At 43.3% G+C, this 16418-nt stretch overlaps 1 protein-coding gene across 4 annotated transcripts in view; it reads left to right on the plus strand.

The window, feature by feature from the left end:
* LOC126469313 (ankyrin repeat and SOCS box protein 3-like) overlaps positions 1 to 16418 on the plus strand; it is a 318803-nt gene that overhangs the window by 85278 nt on the left and 217107 nt on the right. For all 4 annotated transcript variants that reach the window (XM_050096625.1, XM_050096623.1, XM_050096624.1 and 1 more), the window contains exon 4: positions 1005 to 1114. In XM_050096625.1, the coding sequence (XP_049952582.1) occupies positions 1005 to 1114 (110 nt within the window). The remainder of the gene's footprint in view (positions 1 to 1004; positions 1115 to 16418) is intronic.

Below are 16418 nucleotides of genomic sequence, written 5' to 3' on the forward strand. Positions count from 1 at the left end.
CGATTCGTCAGACCGTGTAGTGTTCTACCACTGCACCAATGTCCAGCATCGATGGTTATGTGCCCATTTCAGTCATAGGTGCTGATGTCGTGGGGTTAACATTGGCACATGCATGGGTCGTCAGCTGCAGAGGTCCATCAGTAGGAGTGTTCGGTGCACTGTGTCTTTCGATACACTTGTACTCTGTCCAGCATTAAGTCTGATGTTAGTTCTGCCACAGTTCGTTGCCTGTCCTGTTTTACCCGTATGCCCAGCTTACAACGTCCAACATCTGTAATGAGGGATGGCTGCCCAATCCCAAGATTTCTGGACATGGTTTCACTTTGATTTCGCCACATGTTGAAGATGCTCACCACAGTACTCCTCGAACACCCGACAAGTCGTGCAGTTTCCAAAATGCTCATGCCGAGGCTCTGGGCCATCATAATATGTCTTCGGTCAAACTCAGGTAGATCATGCGCCTTACTCAATCAACACATGGACAGCACGCTCACTGATACTAGATGCACCATGCGTGTGCCTAACTAGCAGACGTTCTGTGTCAGGTGACACTGCTGTCATGGGTTTATATAAATAAATAGTGGGTCAGTGTTCATAATGTTCTGGCTGATCAGTATATAGCAGTATTTTTGTGGTGCCTGTCTGTGACTGAGCACCTCCTCTATGTGGTGAGCAGCAATCCATCTGTCTCATATTCATTGTTTAAAACTGAAATAATACATTTTTCTGTATGGGGTCAGATAGATAGATAGATAGGGATGGAGGAGGAGGAGGGGGGGGGGGAGAGAGAGAGAGAGAGAGAGAGAGAGAGAGAGAGAGGGGGGGGGGGGGGGTGGAGGTAGGGGTAGAGGTAGAGTATTTATCAGGGAAAACTTGTGAACTATATATTTTTGCTATTACTTAACATGGAAATAATTGTTACAGTTATTCAGTAGAATATGGTAGTATTATTATTGAATGCATTTAATAAGTTCTAATGTTATAATTATGTTGTATTTTTCCAGCATGTGAACTTGATTCATTAGAATGTGCCCAGCTGCTTTTAGAGTTTGGAGCAGACATCAATGCTGCAGATGCTGACGACAATCGACCTATTCATGAAGCAATCAACAAGGTATGTTTTGCTACCTACATTATCAAAATATTACTTTTTGGTTTTAATGAAATGAAATAAAACAGGATTTAATAATCAGTTGTAAACAAAGAGGCTGTATGTGCTCAAACATTCACCAACACAGTCTGCTTCTGTGTTTAATTTAATGCTCTTAATCACAAATATTTTCAGAAGAGTTCTCTTTATTTCTTTACAATTATGCAATTCTCGACGCTTAATCATTTTGTTTCTATCCAGAGCCTCCCTTTCCAGGCTCTCTCACACCATTGTCACTCCCTTGCCTCACACAGATCCTCCCTTCCCCACATTCTCACACCTATGCCTTTCTCTGGCCCATTTACTCTCAACAGTCTTGCCCCCTGCACAGTTTCATCCCCCCTTCCCACTCTCACCACTCTTCCCACTCTCATTGCTCCTTCAGTTCCCCACTCTCACCACCTTTTCACCCTGTACCTGTGTCACTAAAGTTATATTCAAAAGAAACAAGATTCGAGCCCTTGTCCAGACTTTTGAAAAGATTTCATGTTGTATCCCTAAATCACTTCAAAACAACACCAAGATGATACCTAAATTGCTGTATTTGTTCAAATGAGATAGTATCTGTATTTAGTTTTCTCTGTGTCATCAAGTCGTTAAACTCTAAACTGCCTTCCTGGTGTTGAAAATTTGTCTAATTTGCTCGACAGCTGCCATGCACAAATGTTTCTTTTTTTCACTTATTTTATAGTTATAGACGTATATTTGTAGGTCATCTTCAGGCAAGTGTTGTCATTTGTTGCTAAGTGTTGTAATTTAATGATGGTTGACCCAAGTAATTCTGGAAGCCATAGGTTGAGGCAGTCAAACAGATCAATATTCCATGATCTCCAAAAAGTGTATCACTCAGTACCAAGCCAGCACTTGTTACTGAAAGTTAGTATGCTGTCTTTGTGGAGAATCATTGACTTATGTGGAAGTAACTTGAAGTGCACCTCAGGGAAATGTACTTGGACTCTTGCTGTTCATGTTGTACTTTAATGACATGACAAATAATCTTAATGATAACCTAAAGTTTTGCTGATTTTGTGGTTGTCTATAATGAAGCATTGTTGGAAAAAGCTGCACAAACATTCATTTAGATCTTGGCAATATTTTAAGTGGTGCATTGATTAGCAACTTGCTTTAAATGTTCACAGATGTAAAACTGTGCACTTCACAAAGTGCGAAAGCTTAATGACTGATTCTGCTTAGCTTTCATGCTTTTGAATAGACTCAATCAGTAACTAGGGAGTAACCTATTCACTGGCTGTGTCCTCTAATATTAAGGTCATCACAAGGTTCAAGTTTGCCTCAGATATTACTTCAGTGTTCAAATGTTGTATTATTAAACTTGAGTCCGCTAATGGCAATATCTCTCATATTATTGTGGAATGGAGAATATTTTGAAAACTGGCACTAACAGTTATCAGGCAAAAGTTGTTAAAAAACAACAAATAAGCAGAATAAATCTTTGTACCACAGCAGAGTGTATGCTGTTACGAATGAGCTGAAAGCTTAAAACTGTATGCCTACTGGAGCTTGAAGTGGAAACCCTTGGCTCTTCATGAAAAATGCTCGTACAGACTGAAACTCAAAACTTGAATTGAAACTACAACCAGCCTGTGCCTTTTCTTTTTTTAATAGCCTACAGTGCTGCGTTTTGTATACCTTGCTTGACTAGCTTCTCTTGGAGAATTGTTTGTTGAAGAATGACTTACAAGGAAACATTCCCAAGTGTCAATAAATGATTTTGTTGAAATTTGGTGGGTGTGTAGAGAGAGAAAATAGTGCAATACTTATTTTGCATAGTTTCAGTTTTGAGGGGTAAAACATGCCCCGAAAAGTAATTTGACATTTTAGATTTAGAGGGAATATCTTTGAAACGATGGTATGTAATTAATGTTCTTGAAAACTGTGTAATAAACTTTTGTAATAATCTCAGTATTATGAAAAGGATACAGTGCTACATAAAGTATAGTGGAGAAGTTGAGATGGAGACAGGCACAACAAAAAGACTACTAAACATGTAAGCTGTCAGCCAGAAGGTCTTTTACTGAAATAGACAATACACACGCACACACACACACACACACACACACACACACAAATACAGCCCACATACATGACCACTGCCTCTGGCTACTGAGGCCAGCAAATAATCTGAAATTTTACAAAGTATCCCACCACCTTTAATTAATGCTGAAAAATAAAAACTTTTGTTACAAGATAAATTAAAGAAGATTTTAAGCCACATACATCCCTACATAATAAAGCTGGATCCTGAAATAACATTTTTGGAAAATAAGCTGTATGCGATGTGCTGTCAGAATATTTCCAATATACCTAACTAAAATATGTAAACATTCATTATTATTCTAATTATTTATTTTGCTTGTATTTGTTTTATGTTTTAAACTGTTATTTTATGTTTTACATTCATGGTATTTTTCCACTTATATGTATTTTGTTAATTGAAAATAATAACTAACTCATTATTATGATAGAAAATAATCACAATAATAATGAGCTGTAAAGAAAAGCTTAAAACTTAACGTTTTTTACACCACACACAGAAAAGGAACAAAATATATTCACCTAATGTACATGGTGTTGAAGATAATATAAAACAAAATTCAGTAGGATTTCAAACTGTCGTTAGTGATCCTCTAAATATCCTGATTTGTATCAGCCATATTTCAGTACACAGGTAATCCTTGACAGAGAGAATTGGCAATATACTAATGACTACAGCTTGATTATATTGTTTCTCAAGTGGAGATTCAGATCTCATTCTGCTGAATGATTATGATGTCAAAGTCTTCACACAAGGTTCTTCCAACATCAAAAGCTGTTTATATTCCATGGCTGTATCTGTGCTGTCAAGCCCTTTTGGATCACCAGCTGAATAAGTTCCTTGTCCTCAGGTGCAATTCTCTGAATGGTTCTTTCACATTGGCTCCCACAAGACTCTAACAATAATACAGATATTTCACTCTCACTGAGAACATCTTTTGACCTGGTCGGATGTTTATTTACCAGATATTGATGTTGTCACAAGGACATTTTCCCCCCTGCGGGTCCGGGGTAAGAATAGGCCCGAGGTATTCCCGCCTGTCGTAAGAGGCGACTAAAAGGAGTTTCAACCGTTTCGGCCTTCCATGTAATGGTCCCCCTTGGGGTTTGACCTCCATTTTTCAAAATTCTACAGAAGTACGAGCCTTTTGGGGAAGGACACCTTACATGGTGTACCACTGGTCCTAAGTGCACTAAGACCTTGGCACTCAGCATTGCACCAGCGTTGTAACCATACCCACTATTCCTCAAATTGGGCCTAAACGCCTGATGGGTTGTCCAAGTTACGCCCATAGTGCATCTCCATCTGCACCAGCGATCATGATGGACTTTCCATGGCACCAGAAATCCAGCACGGTAGCCAGCCCGTTGTGGTGGGGTCGTCATGTACCCTCTAGGTTGTAGCCCCCCTGACAACACAGGGATCGTACTGCCGATACCTGAGCTGCACCCTCCCCACGTCGGCCAAGGAGTAGATGCCCGTCTCCTTGGGGCATCAGGACTCCCGGCAATGGTCATCCTGCCAGGTGGCCCTTGCTGCGGCTTGGTGGCGCCCGTGGGGAGAGCCCCTGGTCGGAGTGGGTGGTATCGGGGCGGACGTTTCGCAGATGAAACGTCAACATGTATCAGGTCGCTCTGCGGCCGAGTCTTTCAAAAGAAAAGGTACCGTTTCTAGTTCTCCTGCCCTTTCCCCCTTGGCCACTCCATGGGAGGAGGGACAGGCCCGCCGGCTTGGGGCGAAGTACTTCCCCCGCTATTTGGTCTGTTCTCGAACCGATGGGGGGACGTTCGCCACCTCCAAGCCCATGTTCTTTGTTCAGCACATTGAGGACGTCTTCGGGGAAATCGAGGCTCTCAGCAAGATGCGTTCAGGGTCCGTCCTTATCAAGACCACCTCCGCCACACAGTCGGCGGCGCTCCAGGCGTGCGACCGCCTAGGGGACATCCCAGAATCCATTGTCCCACATCTGGCACTAAATAGGACGCAGGGGGTTATTTTTCATCGTGACCTCCTGCTACAATCTGATGAAGAGCTCAGGGCCAACCTGGAGCGCCGAGGCGTGCATTTCGTCCGGCGAGTCCAGCGCGGCCCCAAAGACCGTCGCATCGACACCGGGGCCTTTATCCTTGCCTTCGAGGGGGACGTTCTCCCGGAGAAGGTAAAGGTGATGTGCTACCGGTGTGACGTGCGACCTTACGTCCCGCCTCCTATGCGCTGTTTTAGGTGTTTGCGCTTTGGGCACATGTCGTCACTGTGTGAGGCTGAGCCCCTTTGTGGCGATTGTGGACGTCCTCTTCGTGAGGAACATACATGCACCCCACCACCTCGGTGCGTTAATTGTCCTGGCGTCCACTCGCCTAGATCCTCAGACTGCCCCGCATATCAGAAGGAGAAGAAGATACAAGAAATCAAAACTTTGGATCGGCTCTCTTATTCTGAGGCCCGGAAGAAGTACGACCGCCTCCATCCTGTGCCATTGACCACTTCGTTTGCCTCAGTTGTGTCCACTCCTTCCGCGGTATCCTCACCCCTATCCTGTCCCCCCACCGCCTCCTCCGCCCATCAGGGGGCTCTGCCTCCACCTCCCAAATCCCTCCCTTCCAAATCCTCCTCCCCCGTGGCCCCCACCCCCTCTGCCCCAGGGGCCACCCTTCCTCCTCCTCCTCCCCCCACGCCACCTGAGAAGCGATCCTCTTCTCAGTCGTCCATCGGGGAAACGTTCCGGACCCCAGCTTCCGAGGTCCGGCGTTCCAAAACGGACCCCGCGCGCGAGGACCTTCTTCGGGTCCAGCCCACCATCCCTGTGCCCCCTCGGCCTTCCAAGAAGGCCTCCAAGAAGAAGTCTCTATCCCCCTCTCCACCCCGGCGCGTTTCGTCTGACGCTCCCTCCGTGAGTCGCTGCTCCCGGCCGTCCTCAGTTTCGCCAGGACGCTCTGCTGCCAGGCGCTCCGCCGGCCTTTCGTCGGCAAATGATGCGGCCTGTCCTACACAACCAGGGACAGCGGCCGCAGCTGGCGACGAGTCGATGGAACCGGATCCGCCTCCCGTCGGTTGTAGCGTAGTTCCCTCGCAACCTGGCCCTCCGCGGCCGTCGAGGTGACCAGCTCTTCCCCCGTCTCGTTCCCCCAACCTCTTGACTAGCGACGGCGTTGTTTCATTGGAACTTAAGAGGTATTCGATCTAATCGGGAGGAATTACAACGTCTCCTCCGCCTGCACTGTCCGCTCGTCCTTGGTCTCCAGGAAACCAAGTTGCGCCCGACTGACCGTATTGCCTTTACCCACTATACCTCGGAGCGGTATGACCTCACCCCTGTGGACGGTATCCCAGCTCATGGTGGGATCATGTTGCTCGTTCGGGACGATGTTTATTACCATCCCATCCCATTGACCACCCCACTCCAAGCAATAGCTGTCCGCATTACTCTTTCTGCTTTTACTTTTTCAGTTTGTACCATCTACACTCCACCGTCATCTGCTGTCAGTCGGGCTGACATGATGCACCTGATCGTTCAGCTTCCCCCGCCGTTTTTATTGTTTGGCGACTTCAATGCCCATCATCCCCTTTGGGGCTCTCCTGCGTCCTGTCCAAGAGGCTCACTCATGGCGGATGTCTTCAACCATCTCAATCTTGTCTGCCTCAATACCGGCACCCCGACTTTCCTCTCGGACTCTACTCATACCTACTCCCACTTGGACCTCTCGATCTGTTCTACCACTCTTGCCCGTCGGTTCGAGTGGTATGTCCTTTCTGACACCTATTCGAGCGACCACTTCCCCTGTGTCGTTCGTCTCCTGCACCACACCCCATCCCCACGTCCTTCGAGCTGGAACATACTGAAAGCTGACTGGGGACTTTACTCCTCCCTGGCGACCTTTCCGGACCATGATTTTCCCAGTTGTGACAGTCAGGTCGAATACCTCACGGCTGTTATCATCAATGCTGCTGAACGTTCCATTCCTCGTACTACTTCTTCTTCACGTCGCGTTTCCGTCCCCTGGTGGAACGAGGCTTGTAGGGACGCTATCCGTGCTCGACGACGTGCTTTACGCACCTTTCGCCGCCATCCTACGTTGGCGAATTGTATTGAATACAAACAACTCCGAGCGCAATGCCGTAGAGTCATCAAAGACAGCAAAAAAGCTTGTTGGGCCTCTTTCACCAGCTCCTTTAACAGTTTTACTCCCTCTTCCGTCGTTTGGGGTAGCCTGCGCCGGCTGTCGGGCATTAAGGCCCACTCCTCGGTACCTGGCCTGACCTCAGGTAATGAGGTCCTTGTTGATCCTGTGGCTGTCTCCAACGCCTTTGGCCGCTTTTTCGCGGAGGTTTCAAGCTCCGCTCATTACCATCCTGCCTTCCTTCCGAGGAAAGAGGCAGAAGAGGCTCAGCGACCTTCCTTCCACTCGCTGAATCTGGAAACTTATAATGCCCCCTTTACTATGCGGGAACTCTAACGTGCGCTTGCACTGTCCCGGTCCTCTGCTCCGGGGCCAGATGCCATTCACGTTCAGATGCTGGCACACCTTTCTCCGGCGGGCAAAAGCTTCCTTCTTCGTACCTACAATCGCGTCTGGACCGAAGGTCAAGTCCCCATGCGTTGGCGTGACGCCGTTGTTGTTCCTATACCCAAACCCGGGAAGGATAGACACCTTCCTTCTAGTTACCGCCCCATTTCTCTTACAAGCTGTGTCTGTAAGGTGATGGAGCGCATGGTTAATGCTCGGTTAGTCTGGATTCTTGAATCTCGATGACTACTTACTAATGTCCAATGCGGCTTTCATCGCCGCCGCTCTGCTGTTGACCACCTTGTGACCTTGTCGACATTCATCATGAACAACTTTTTGCGAAGGCGCCAAACGGTAGCCGTGTTATTCGACTTGGAGAAGGCTTATGATACCTGTTGGAGAGGAGGTATTCTCCGCACTATGCACAGGTGGGGCCTACACGGTCGCCTGCCCCTTTTTATTGATTCCTTTTTAACGGATCGAAAGTTTAGGGTACGTGTGGGTTCCGTATTGTCCGACGTCTTCCTCCAGGAGAACGGAGTACCTCAGGGCGCCGTCTTGAGCGTAGCCCTTTTTGCCATTGCGATCAATCCAATTATGGATTGCATTCCACCTAATGTCTCAGGCTCTCTCTTTGTCGATGACTTCGCGATCTACTGCAGTGCCCAGAGAACATGCCTCCTGGAGCGCTGCCTTCAGCGTTGTCTAGACAGCCTCTACTCATGGAGCGTGGCAAATGGCTTCCGGTTCTCTGAAGAGAAGACAGTTTGTATCAACTTTTGGCGATATAAAGCGTTCCTTCCGCCATCCTTACATCTCGGTCCCGTTGTTCTCCCATTCGTGGACACAACTAAGTTTCTAGGGCTCACGTTGGACAGGAAACTGTGTTGGTCTCCACATGTCTCTTATTTGGCGGCCCGTTGTACACGTTCCCTTAATGTCCTCAGAGTTCTTAGTGGTTCATCTTGGGGAGCGGATCGCACTGTCCTGCTTCGCTTGTATCGGTCCATAGTCCGATCGAAGCTGGATTATGGGAGCTTCGTCTACTCGTCCGCTCGGCCGTCCCTCTTACGCCGGCTCAACTCCATCCACCATCGGGGGATACGTCTTGCGACCGGAGCCTTCTACACTAGTCCTGTGGAGAGTCTTTATGCTGAAGCTGCCGAGTTACCATTGACCTACCGGCGCGACGTACTGCTGTGTCGGTATGCCTGCCGGCTGTTGTCTATGCCCGACCACCCCTCTTACGAGTCCTTCTTCGCCAATTCTCTCGACTGTCAGTATGGGTTGTATGTGTCTGCCCTGCTGCCCCCCGGAGTCCGCTTCCGTCGCCTGCTTCGACAATTGGATTTTGCCCTCCCTACCACCTTCAGAGAGGGTGAGAGCCCGACACCACCTTGGCTCCAGGCTCCGGTTCCTATTTATCTCGACCTCAGCTCACTCCCGAAGGAGGGTACTCCGGCTGCAGTGTATTGCTCACGGTTTGTCGAACTTCGTGCTCGACTTGCCGGTCACACCTTTATTTACACCGATGGCTCCAAAACTGACGATGGTGTCGGCTGTGCCTTTGTCGTCGGGGCTGCCACCTTTAAATACCGGCTCCTCGACCAATGTTCCAGCTTTACGGCCGAGCTTTTTGCTCTCCATCAGGCCGTTCAGTATGCCCGCTGCCACCGCCATTCATCGTATGTACTCTGCTCTGACTCACTCAGTGCTCTTCAGAGCCTTGGAGCTCCCTTTCCGGTCCATCCCTTGATTCAACGGATACAGCAGTCCCTCCATTCTTTCGCTGATAATGGTGGTTCTGTCAGCTTTCTGTGGGTTCCCGGACATGTAGGAGTGCCTGGGAATGAGGCTGCGGATGCTGCAGCCAAGGCTGCAGTCCTCCTGCCTCGGCCAGCCTCCCATTGTGTCCCTTCATCTGACGTTCGTGGGGATGTATGTAAGAGGCTTGTGTCGTTGTGGTGGGATGCTTGGTCATCCCTCCAAGGAAACAAGCTCCGGGCAGTAAAACCGCTCCCAACTGCTTGGACAACATCCTCCCGACCATCTCGGCGCGAGGAGGTCCTTCTGACCAGGTTGCGGATTGGGCATTGCCGGTTTAGCCACCGCTACCTGCTGTCCGGTGACCCAGCCCCGCAGTGCCCTTGTGGTCAGGCATTAACAGTGCGCCATGTTTTATTGTCGTGTCCCCGTTTTAGTCAATTTCGTGTTATCCTGTCCCTGCCATCTACTTTACCAGATGTTTTAGCTAATGACGCTCGAGCAGCTGCTCGTATTCTGCGTTTTATAACTTTAACTGGCTTGTCCAAAGACATTTAACCTTTTTACTTATTTTATCTGCATCTTTGTCAGGTCCTTCTGGTGTCCCCCCACAAGTGGTGAGTTTTAGCAGATTCCATGTGCTCTAACACCAGTGACTGGGCGCCCTTAAACCCTACAAAAAAAAAAAAAAAAAAAAAAAAAAAAAAAAAAAAAAAAAAAAAAAAAAGAGGACATTTTGGGCTTCAAAAAGAAGTTCTCAAATTCTCATCCCAAACTCAAAAACTATGAAAAGGCAGGTGCCCAGTGTGTGTGTATGTGTGTGTGGGGGGGGGGGGGGGGGGACATTTTGAGCATCATACGAAGGATAAAAAACATCTGGTAATCCAAAAGGGCCCGATGCTACAAGTACAGCTGTGGAACGTGTACAGCTTTCAGTGTTGGAAGAACTTAATGAGATTATTTTCAGACCTAGTTCTGTTGAATGATTATGATGGTAGTGTCCACTTGAGAAACAATACAATCAAGCTGCAGTCATTAGTTCATAATCAGTTCTCTTCGTCAAGGCTTACCAGTGTACTGAAGTACACCAGATGCAGATCAGTATATTTAAGGGATCACCCATGACAGTTTGAAATCCAGGTGAATTTCTTTTTATTTTGTCCTCTTTGTCTTGTATACTACTTGAAAAAATGTTGTTTATTTTATGTGCATGCTGTAGAAAAAAGTTATGTTTTAAGCATTTCTTTACAAATTATTGTTAACATAATTTTTTCTATCATAATAATGAGTTGTCTGTTATTTTCAATTAACAAAATGCATGCCTGTGAAATGGTAAACTTTAAAAAAACAAACCATGTATGTAAAAAATAAAATAACAGTTTAAAACATAAAACAAATATAAGTAGGAAAATTAGAATAGTAATGAATATTTTAATTAGGAATGTTAAAAATACTCTGACAGCTCATTGTGTTCAGCCTATTTTCAAACAGTGGTATATCAGGATCCAACAATGGAAGATCCAGTGTGGAATAATGGCAATATTATGAAAAAGATAGATTGCTACTCGCCATATGAAGAGTCCAGGGGAAAAAACCTGACAAGTCACAATCCTTATTTTTTTTCAGGAGACGAAATTTAAAGTTTCAAGACTCATAAAATTTTAGTTTTTCAAGTTATAATCTTCATTTTTGTTTTAGACTTTAATATATCTTTCAGAGAAAGAGTACTGCTGAAATTATACACATCTGAATAGGATTTTCAATAATATGATGCATTTTTATTACAAAAGCAGGTCGCACAGAGGAAAAATATGGCAAATCCATAACATATTGCAGGTAACTACAAGATTTCAAATTCATGTTACAACAAATTACCTCACATAATCATTTAATAATCTTCTATAAAAGGTCCTGTGCTTTTTCGATGGTGGATTAATGCAAAAGACAATCAAAATACACTTGCACTTCACTACGGCAAAATCTTTTCAAGTCTTGTAAATCTCTGTATTTCTCAGCAGATATTTTAAGATCACCTGCAAAAAACCAGAATCCCTTAATTTAAATAGCTATATGCCTAATATTAAAAAAATACTTTTTTTTTCAAAAAAACCTTCAAATCATATTGCTGTAAAAGAATTACTATACCTTCAGATTTAGCAGAGGGTAGGCTGAACTCGCCTTCTTTCAGGCTGGAATCTTGCCCTTTCTTTCCATGGAGAAGTAATGAAGCTTGCTCATATGCTCCATTGTAGCTTCCTCTATACCCAACCAGTGCTGCATGGTGTCGTGTGACTTCCAATTCTCTTATTGGCCTGAACTGGAAAGGGAGTTTTTTCTTGTATGTTGTATTATCCAGATACTCTGTCCAGCATTTGATTATCTCTGGTTGCTCCTCAACATCAATGATGACAAAAGGCAAAGAGTGTGTGTGTGAATTCTGAAAAACCTGACACCAGACCTTTGGAATTTGACATTCCTGAGTTTGGTCTATCAACTTCGAGGTACAAAGGACCTCTTATGGGGAGTGTCATCTTTACATAGTTCAATCGTTTTTCTGCATGGACCAGATGGTGAAGGAATCTGAACACAGTGGCATTCCTGTTTTGCCCTCTGCAGGAGTCACAGAAGATCACCAGATGTCTGAGTTCTGGATTTAGAAAATTGGGTACAAGGAACGATGTAACTTCGTCTGCTCTTTTTCGGCCTGTGCTCTCTGGATATATGTAAAAATAGCTGTCCCCTGTTGCCAAAACATGGACATTGAATATAGATACAGAAAGCTGTCATTTATAATAAACTTCATTTGTCTTTATATTTGGACATGGAAGGTTTTTGCTATAGTCCATCGTAATTGGAAACTTTGATGGATTTTTTTGACTTTCCATCTTTGGCTTTTTTTTCCTGTCAGAAAATACTTTTTGTTTTCTGAGATGCAATTCATGGCTATTTGATTGGATCGAAGTTCAGAATGAAGCCTTACTTTATTTTCAACTGATGATGTTAAAGACAGTTCCTTCTCCAAATTTTTCTTCTTGGCTAGATACTCATCGCAGGAGCCACAAGTATCGTGGATATCCATAACATATATTGAAATCTGAATTGAATATAGTGCAGTATGTTTCATACGACATGTTCTGATCCTGAAACTTCTCCTTGAATGTGTGGAACATTTTTTTAATATTCAAAGACTCTGGCAGGTAAATTTTTTCTGTCTTTGTCAAACTGTAGTGGCTGTTGTGACCTTTAAATAAATTAATGTTCCCTCTTATTATTGCACATGTTTCATCCTTCAAAACCTGTGGGCGGGATCTGTGTTTCCCTCGACCGTCTCGTAGAGGTTGGTATCCAGATTTAAGTTTCTTCAGTAAATGGTCTACCTTGCCCTTCTTTATTCCATGTAGCGACATAAATGCTTGGTTGCACACATGTACTTCTTGGAAACTTCCATTAATGGTAATAGAAACACTGAATTTATTTGATTCATCACGAAACTTTGCTTCCTGCTCTTCTCTTCTAGGATGCCTGTGCTATACAGGGACCACTGTGATTAAACCACTTAAATAGAGGTTTATTTCATCATGATTTTGGAAGTGGTTCATGCTATTGATAATATTCCTTTAATTTTCATCACTGACAATATCAAAACAATTGTTTTTCCACTTACATGGTTCTCCTGTTTCATGTGACTGCAATCTTAAACATTTGGAGGCATCTCTAACACAACCATACTTCTTCCTTTTCTTTTCCAGCTTCTTTGATGACATTCTATAGTTTTATTGGCAAGTAGATGAGACACAGTCTTCTTTATTCATTTTACACTGACAGAATACAATGCTAGATCTAACTTCCTTCACAAACTTCACAAAGCTAACAACAATGGTCAACTTATACACAACAATGACTGTGGCAACTATGATAAAACAACAATAACATTAGTGAAAACAGACCTGTGCGGGCTGGGAATCATTAAGTGATAAATTTTATCGTTGCTTTCTCTGGACTCGTCAGGATATTCCCCTGTTTTGCATGGACTTATAATGTTTTACACCTGCACATGTTTACAAGATGTCAGAATATCTCTTGACTCATCAGGTTTTTGACCAGTTCTGTAAAGCCAGCTAAAACTACATTGGCTGGTCTATTAAATTATGAAAAAACAGAAATTTTGGAATTTTGGACTTACCAGCTTTTTTCCCCTGGACTCTTCATATAATAGAGATATTGATTTGCAGATAGGCACAACAAAAAGACTGCCACAAACAGTCATGCAAATGCGATTCATACACACATGACCACTGTCTCTGGCTGTTGAGGCCAGACCAGAGGAGCCAAAGACAGTGGTCACATGTGTAGGGTTTGCATTTGCTGGAATGTGCATGTGTGTATGTTGTCTGATTCAGAAGAACACCTTTTGGCCAAAAGTATTTGTGTAGGAGTCTTTTTATATTGTGCCTGTCTGTGACTCAACATCTCCAGTATGTGGTGAATATCAGTCTAGCCTTTTCATAATATTGTCATTACTTCAGGACCCAGCATTATCACAAAGGGATGTATGCAGCTTGGAAGCTACTTTAATTTACGTTGTAACAAAAGTTTTTATTTTTCAGAATTAAGTAATGGTGGTAGGTAATTTTGTGAAATTTCAAATTATTACAAACATTGATTGTATAGCTTTCAGGAACATGAATTACACTTCAACTTTTATATGAAAAACATTTTTTGTATATCATTGTTTCGCAGATATTCCTTCCAAACCTAAAATACCAAATTACCTTTCGGGGTATGTTTTACCTCTAAAAATGAAATTGGGTACAAATGAAAAAATATGTATTGCACTATTTTGCCCCTTCTGCACATCTGCCAAAATTTATCAGGATCGTTTATTGATACTTGGGAATGTTCCCGTTTGAATCACAGCCAGTTTTTTCCCTGAAGTGTGAATCTTTCACTCTGCAGTAAAGTGTACAGAATTTTGAAAGTGACTAATTAGAACTGTTTTGGAGTGGGGCTCAGACCCAGACATTTGCTTCCTTCTTTACAGTCACAACCTTTTGTTGATTGTACACATTCATATGTGATAAAAATTTTGTGATGCTGAATGTTGATCTGAGATTTCAGCAACAGAGGCTAACACAGTAAATCCTTGTTGTTTCCAGTGAATAGCTGAAGAGAATTTTCTTTGTTAAATCCAAATGCATGGTACACTTTAACAACCAAACTATACATAAAAAGATGAAACTCAGTATCAGCAGTATATTTTGGGAGAAAGAGTAATATTAAGCAACAAAAGACAATCTTCTTTCCTTTTTATAGATTTTCCCATATTTCTAGTTTATGTCTAGTATATACTCCTGTTACCAGCAGAATTGCACAAGAAAACTTATATCTTAACACTGTGAGGAATTTCTGTGATATCAGTGATGAACCACTACCTGAATCAAAATGAATATCAACTTTTCCCCCAATTCCTCACCCTCTTCTGCTAGTAAACATGCTCTTGTGAATATCAGTTGTGAGAGTGTTATCATTTGCTAAATATTAAGACATGTAGTTCCTCTGTCAAGCCATGAGGTGTAACATCTCCCCCAGAATGTTCAATGTCTTCCATTCTGGTTATGTGGGATTCTGTCAGTCATCCTGTTTATATGCTGCCAGAAGATTTTTTCCAAAATTAATTACCTTACACCACTATCTTTTTTAGTTATTGCTTCTATGGGTGGGTTGGTGTTGTACTTGACAGTAGACACTCTCTTCTGGCCTGTAGAGTTTATGTTGATACCTACCATCCCTGTTTTTATTTCTCCCAGAACTTTCCACCTGTGAATATCCATCACTCACTATTTAATATCCAGTCCTTCAATAAAAGTCAATAATCCGTTGACCACAGTCCAAACTCAACACCAAGTCTCTTTCTTATGATACTGGATAGGGCAAATTCTGAAGTAATACTTTAACAAATTGATTCTCCTGTATTGGATCATCTAAATATTTTGATCAGGTCAGAAGCTGTTCTATATATATTTTTACAACTTTCCCAGCTATGGTTGTAATAATATGGGTGTAATAATTAAAGAGATATCTTTTCATGCACACTTGGTGACCAGTATTATTTTTTAAACTTCTCCACAAAATTATCACACAATTTAAACTCATCAGAGTGTGTGATTCTCCGTTCAGAGACCTTCTTAGAATCAGCCTATCATCTTGCTAAGGATTTCACAAAAGTTATACATTGAGTGGATGTCATATTCAGTTTCAGACCTTCTTGATCCACTTGACTCTATCTGACATTATGATTTTCCCTACAGCTCCGATGTTGGACAGTTCCCAAAACATTTCCATTATTGTGCTTTCCGTCCACTCCATTGTTGAAATTTGCTTGGTACATGCAGCACTTAGTATGTGTTGCATTCACACTTTTCTAGTAAGATAATGGTCAGCAAAAAATGTGTAAGTGATGATTATGTTGCCAGAGGGTTTCTCAAAGACAGTGAGGATGAAGGAAAGTGATTGGGCAGAAATTCTGCTGTCTTCAGTGATATATATTATAGTGAATCAGAGTCTACTGATAGAGTGAAAAGTAATGAAGAGAGACAACTTTTAGCAAATACGTGGAAAGTTTATTGCGATGGCACCGGTGATCTCATGAAGTTTCCTTTTCCTGTTACGCAGCAAGGTTTCACCATTCCTCATGGTGTTCTAACAAAATCCAAAACATGAATATTTCCAGCTCTTCGTCACTGACAATCTTACGAGTGACTTTGTGTATGCTATACAAATATCTGTGCTAAAGAAAAGATACACAGAGTCACTCCACATACAAAACACTCAGTGTGGCATTCATTGATAGATGTTTCATCAAAAGAACTGAAGGCTATTCATGGTGTAATATTGTATGTGGGCTTGAATTTGAAGGCAGAATTAGTTGACTATTTTACAGAAG

Source organism: Schistocerca serialis, chromosome 1 (genome assembly GCF_023864345.2).
Source record: "Schistocerca serialis cubense isolate TAMUIC-IGC-003099 chromosome 1, iqSchSeri2.2, whole genome shotgun sequence".
NCBI lineage: Eukaryota > Metazoa > Arthropoda > Insecta > Orthoptera > Acrididae > Schistocerca > Schistocerca serialis.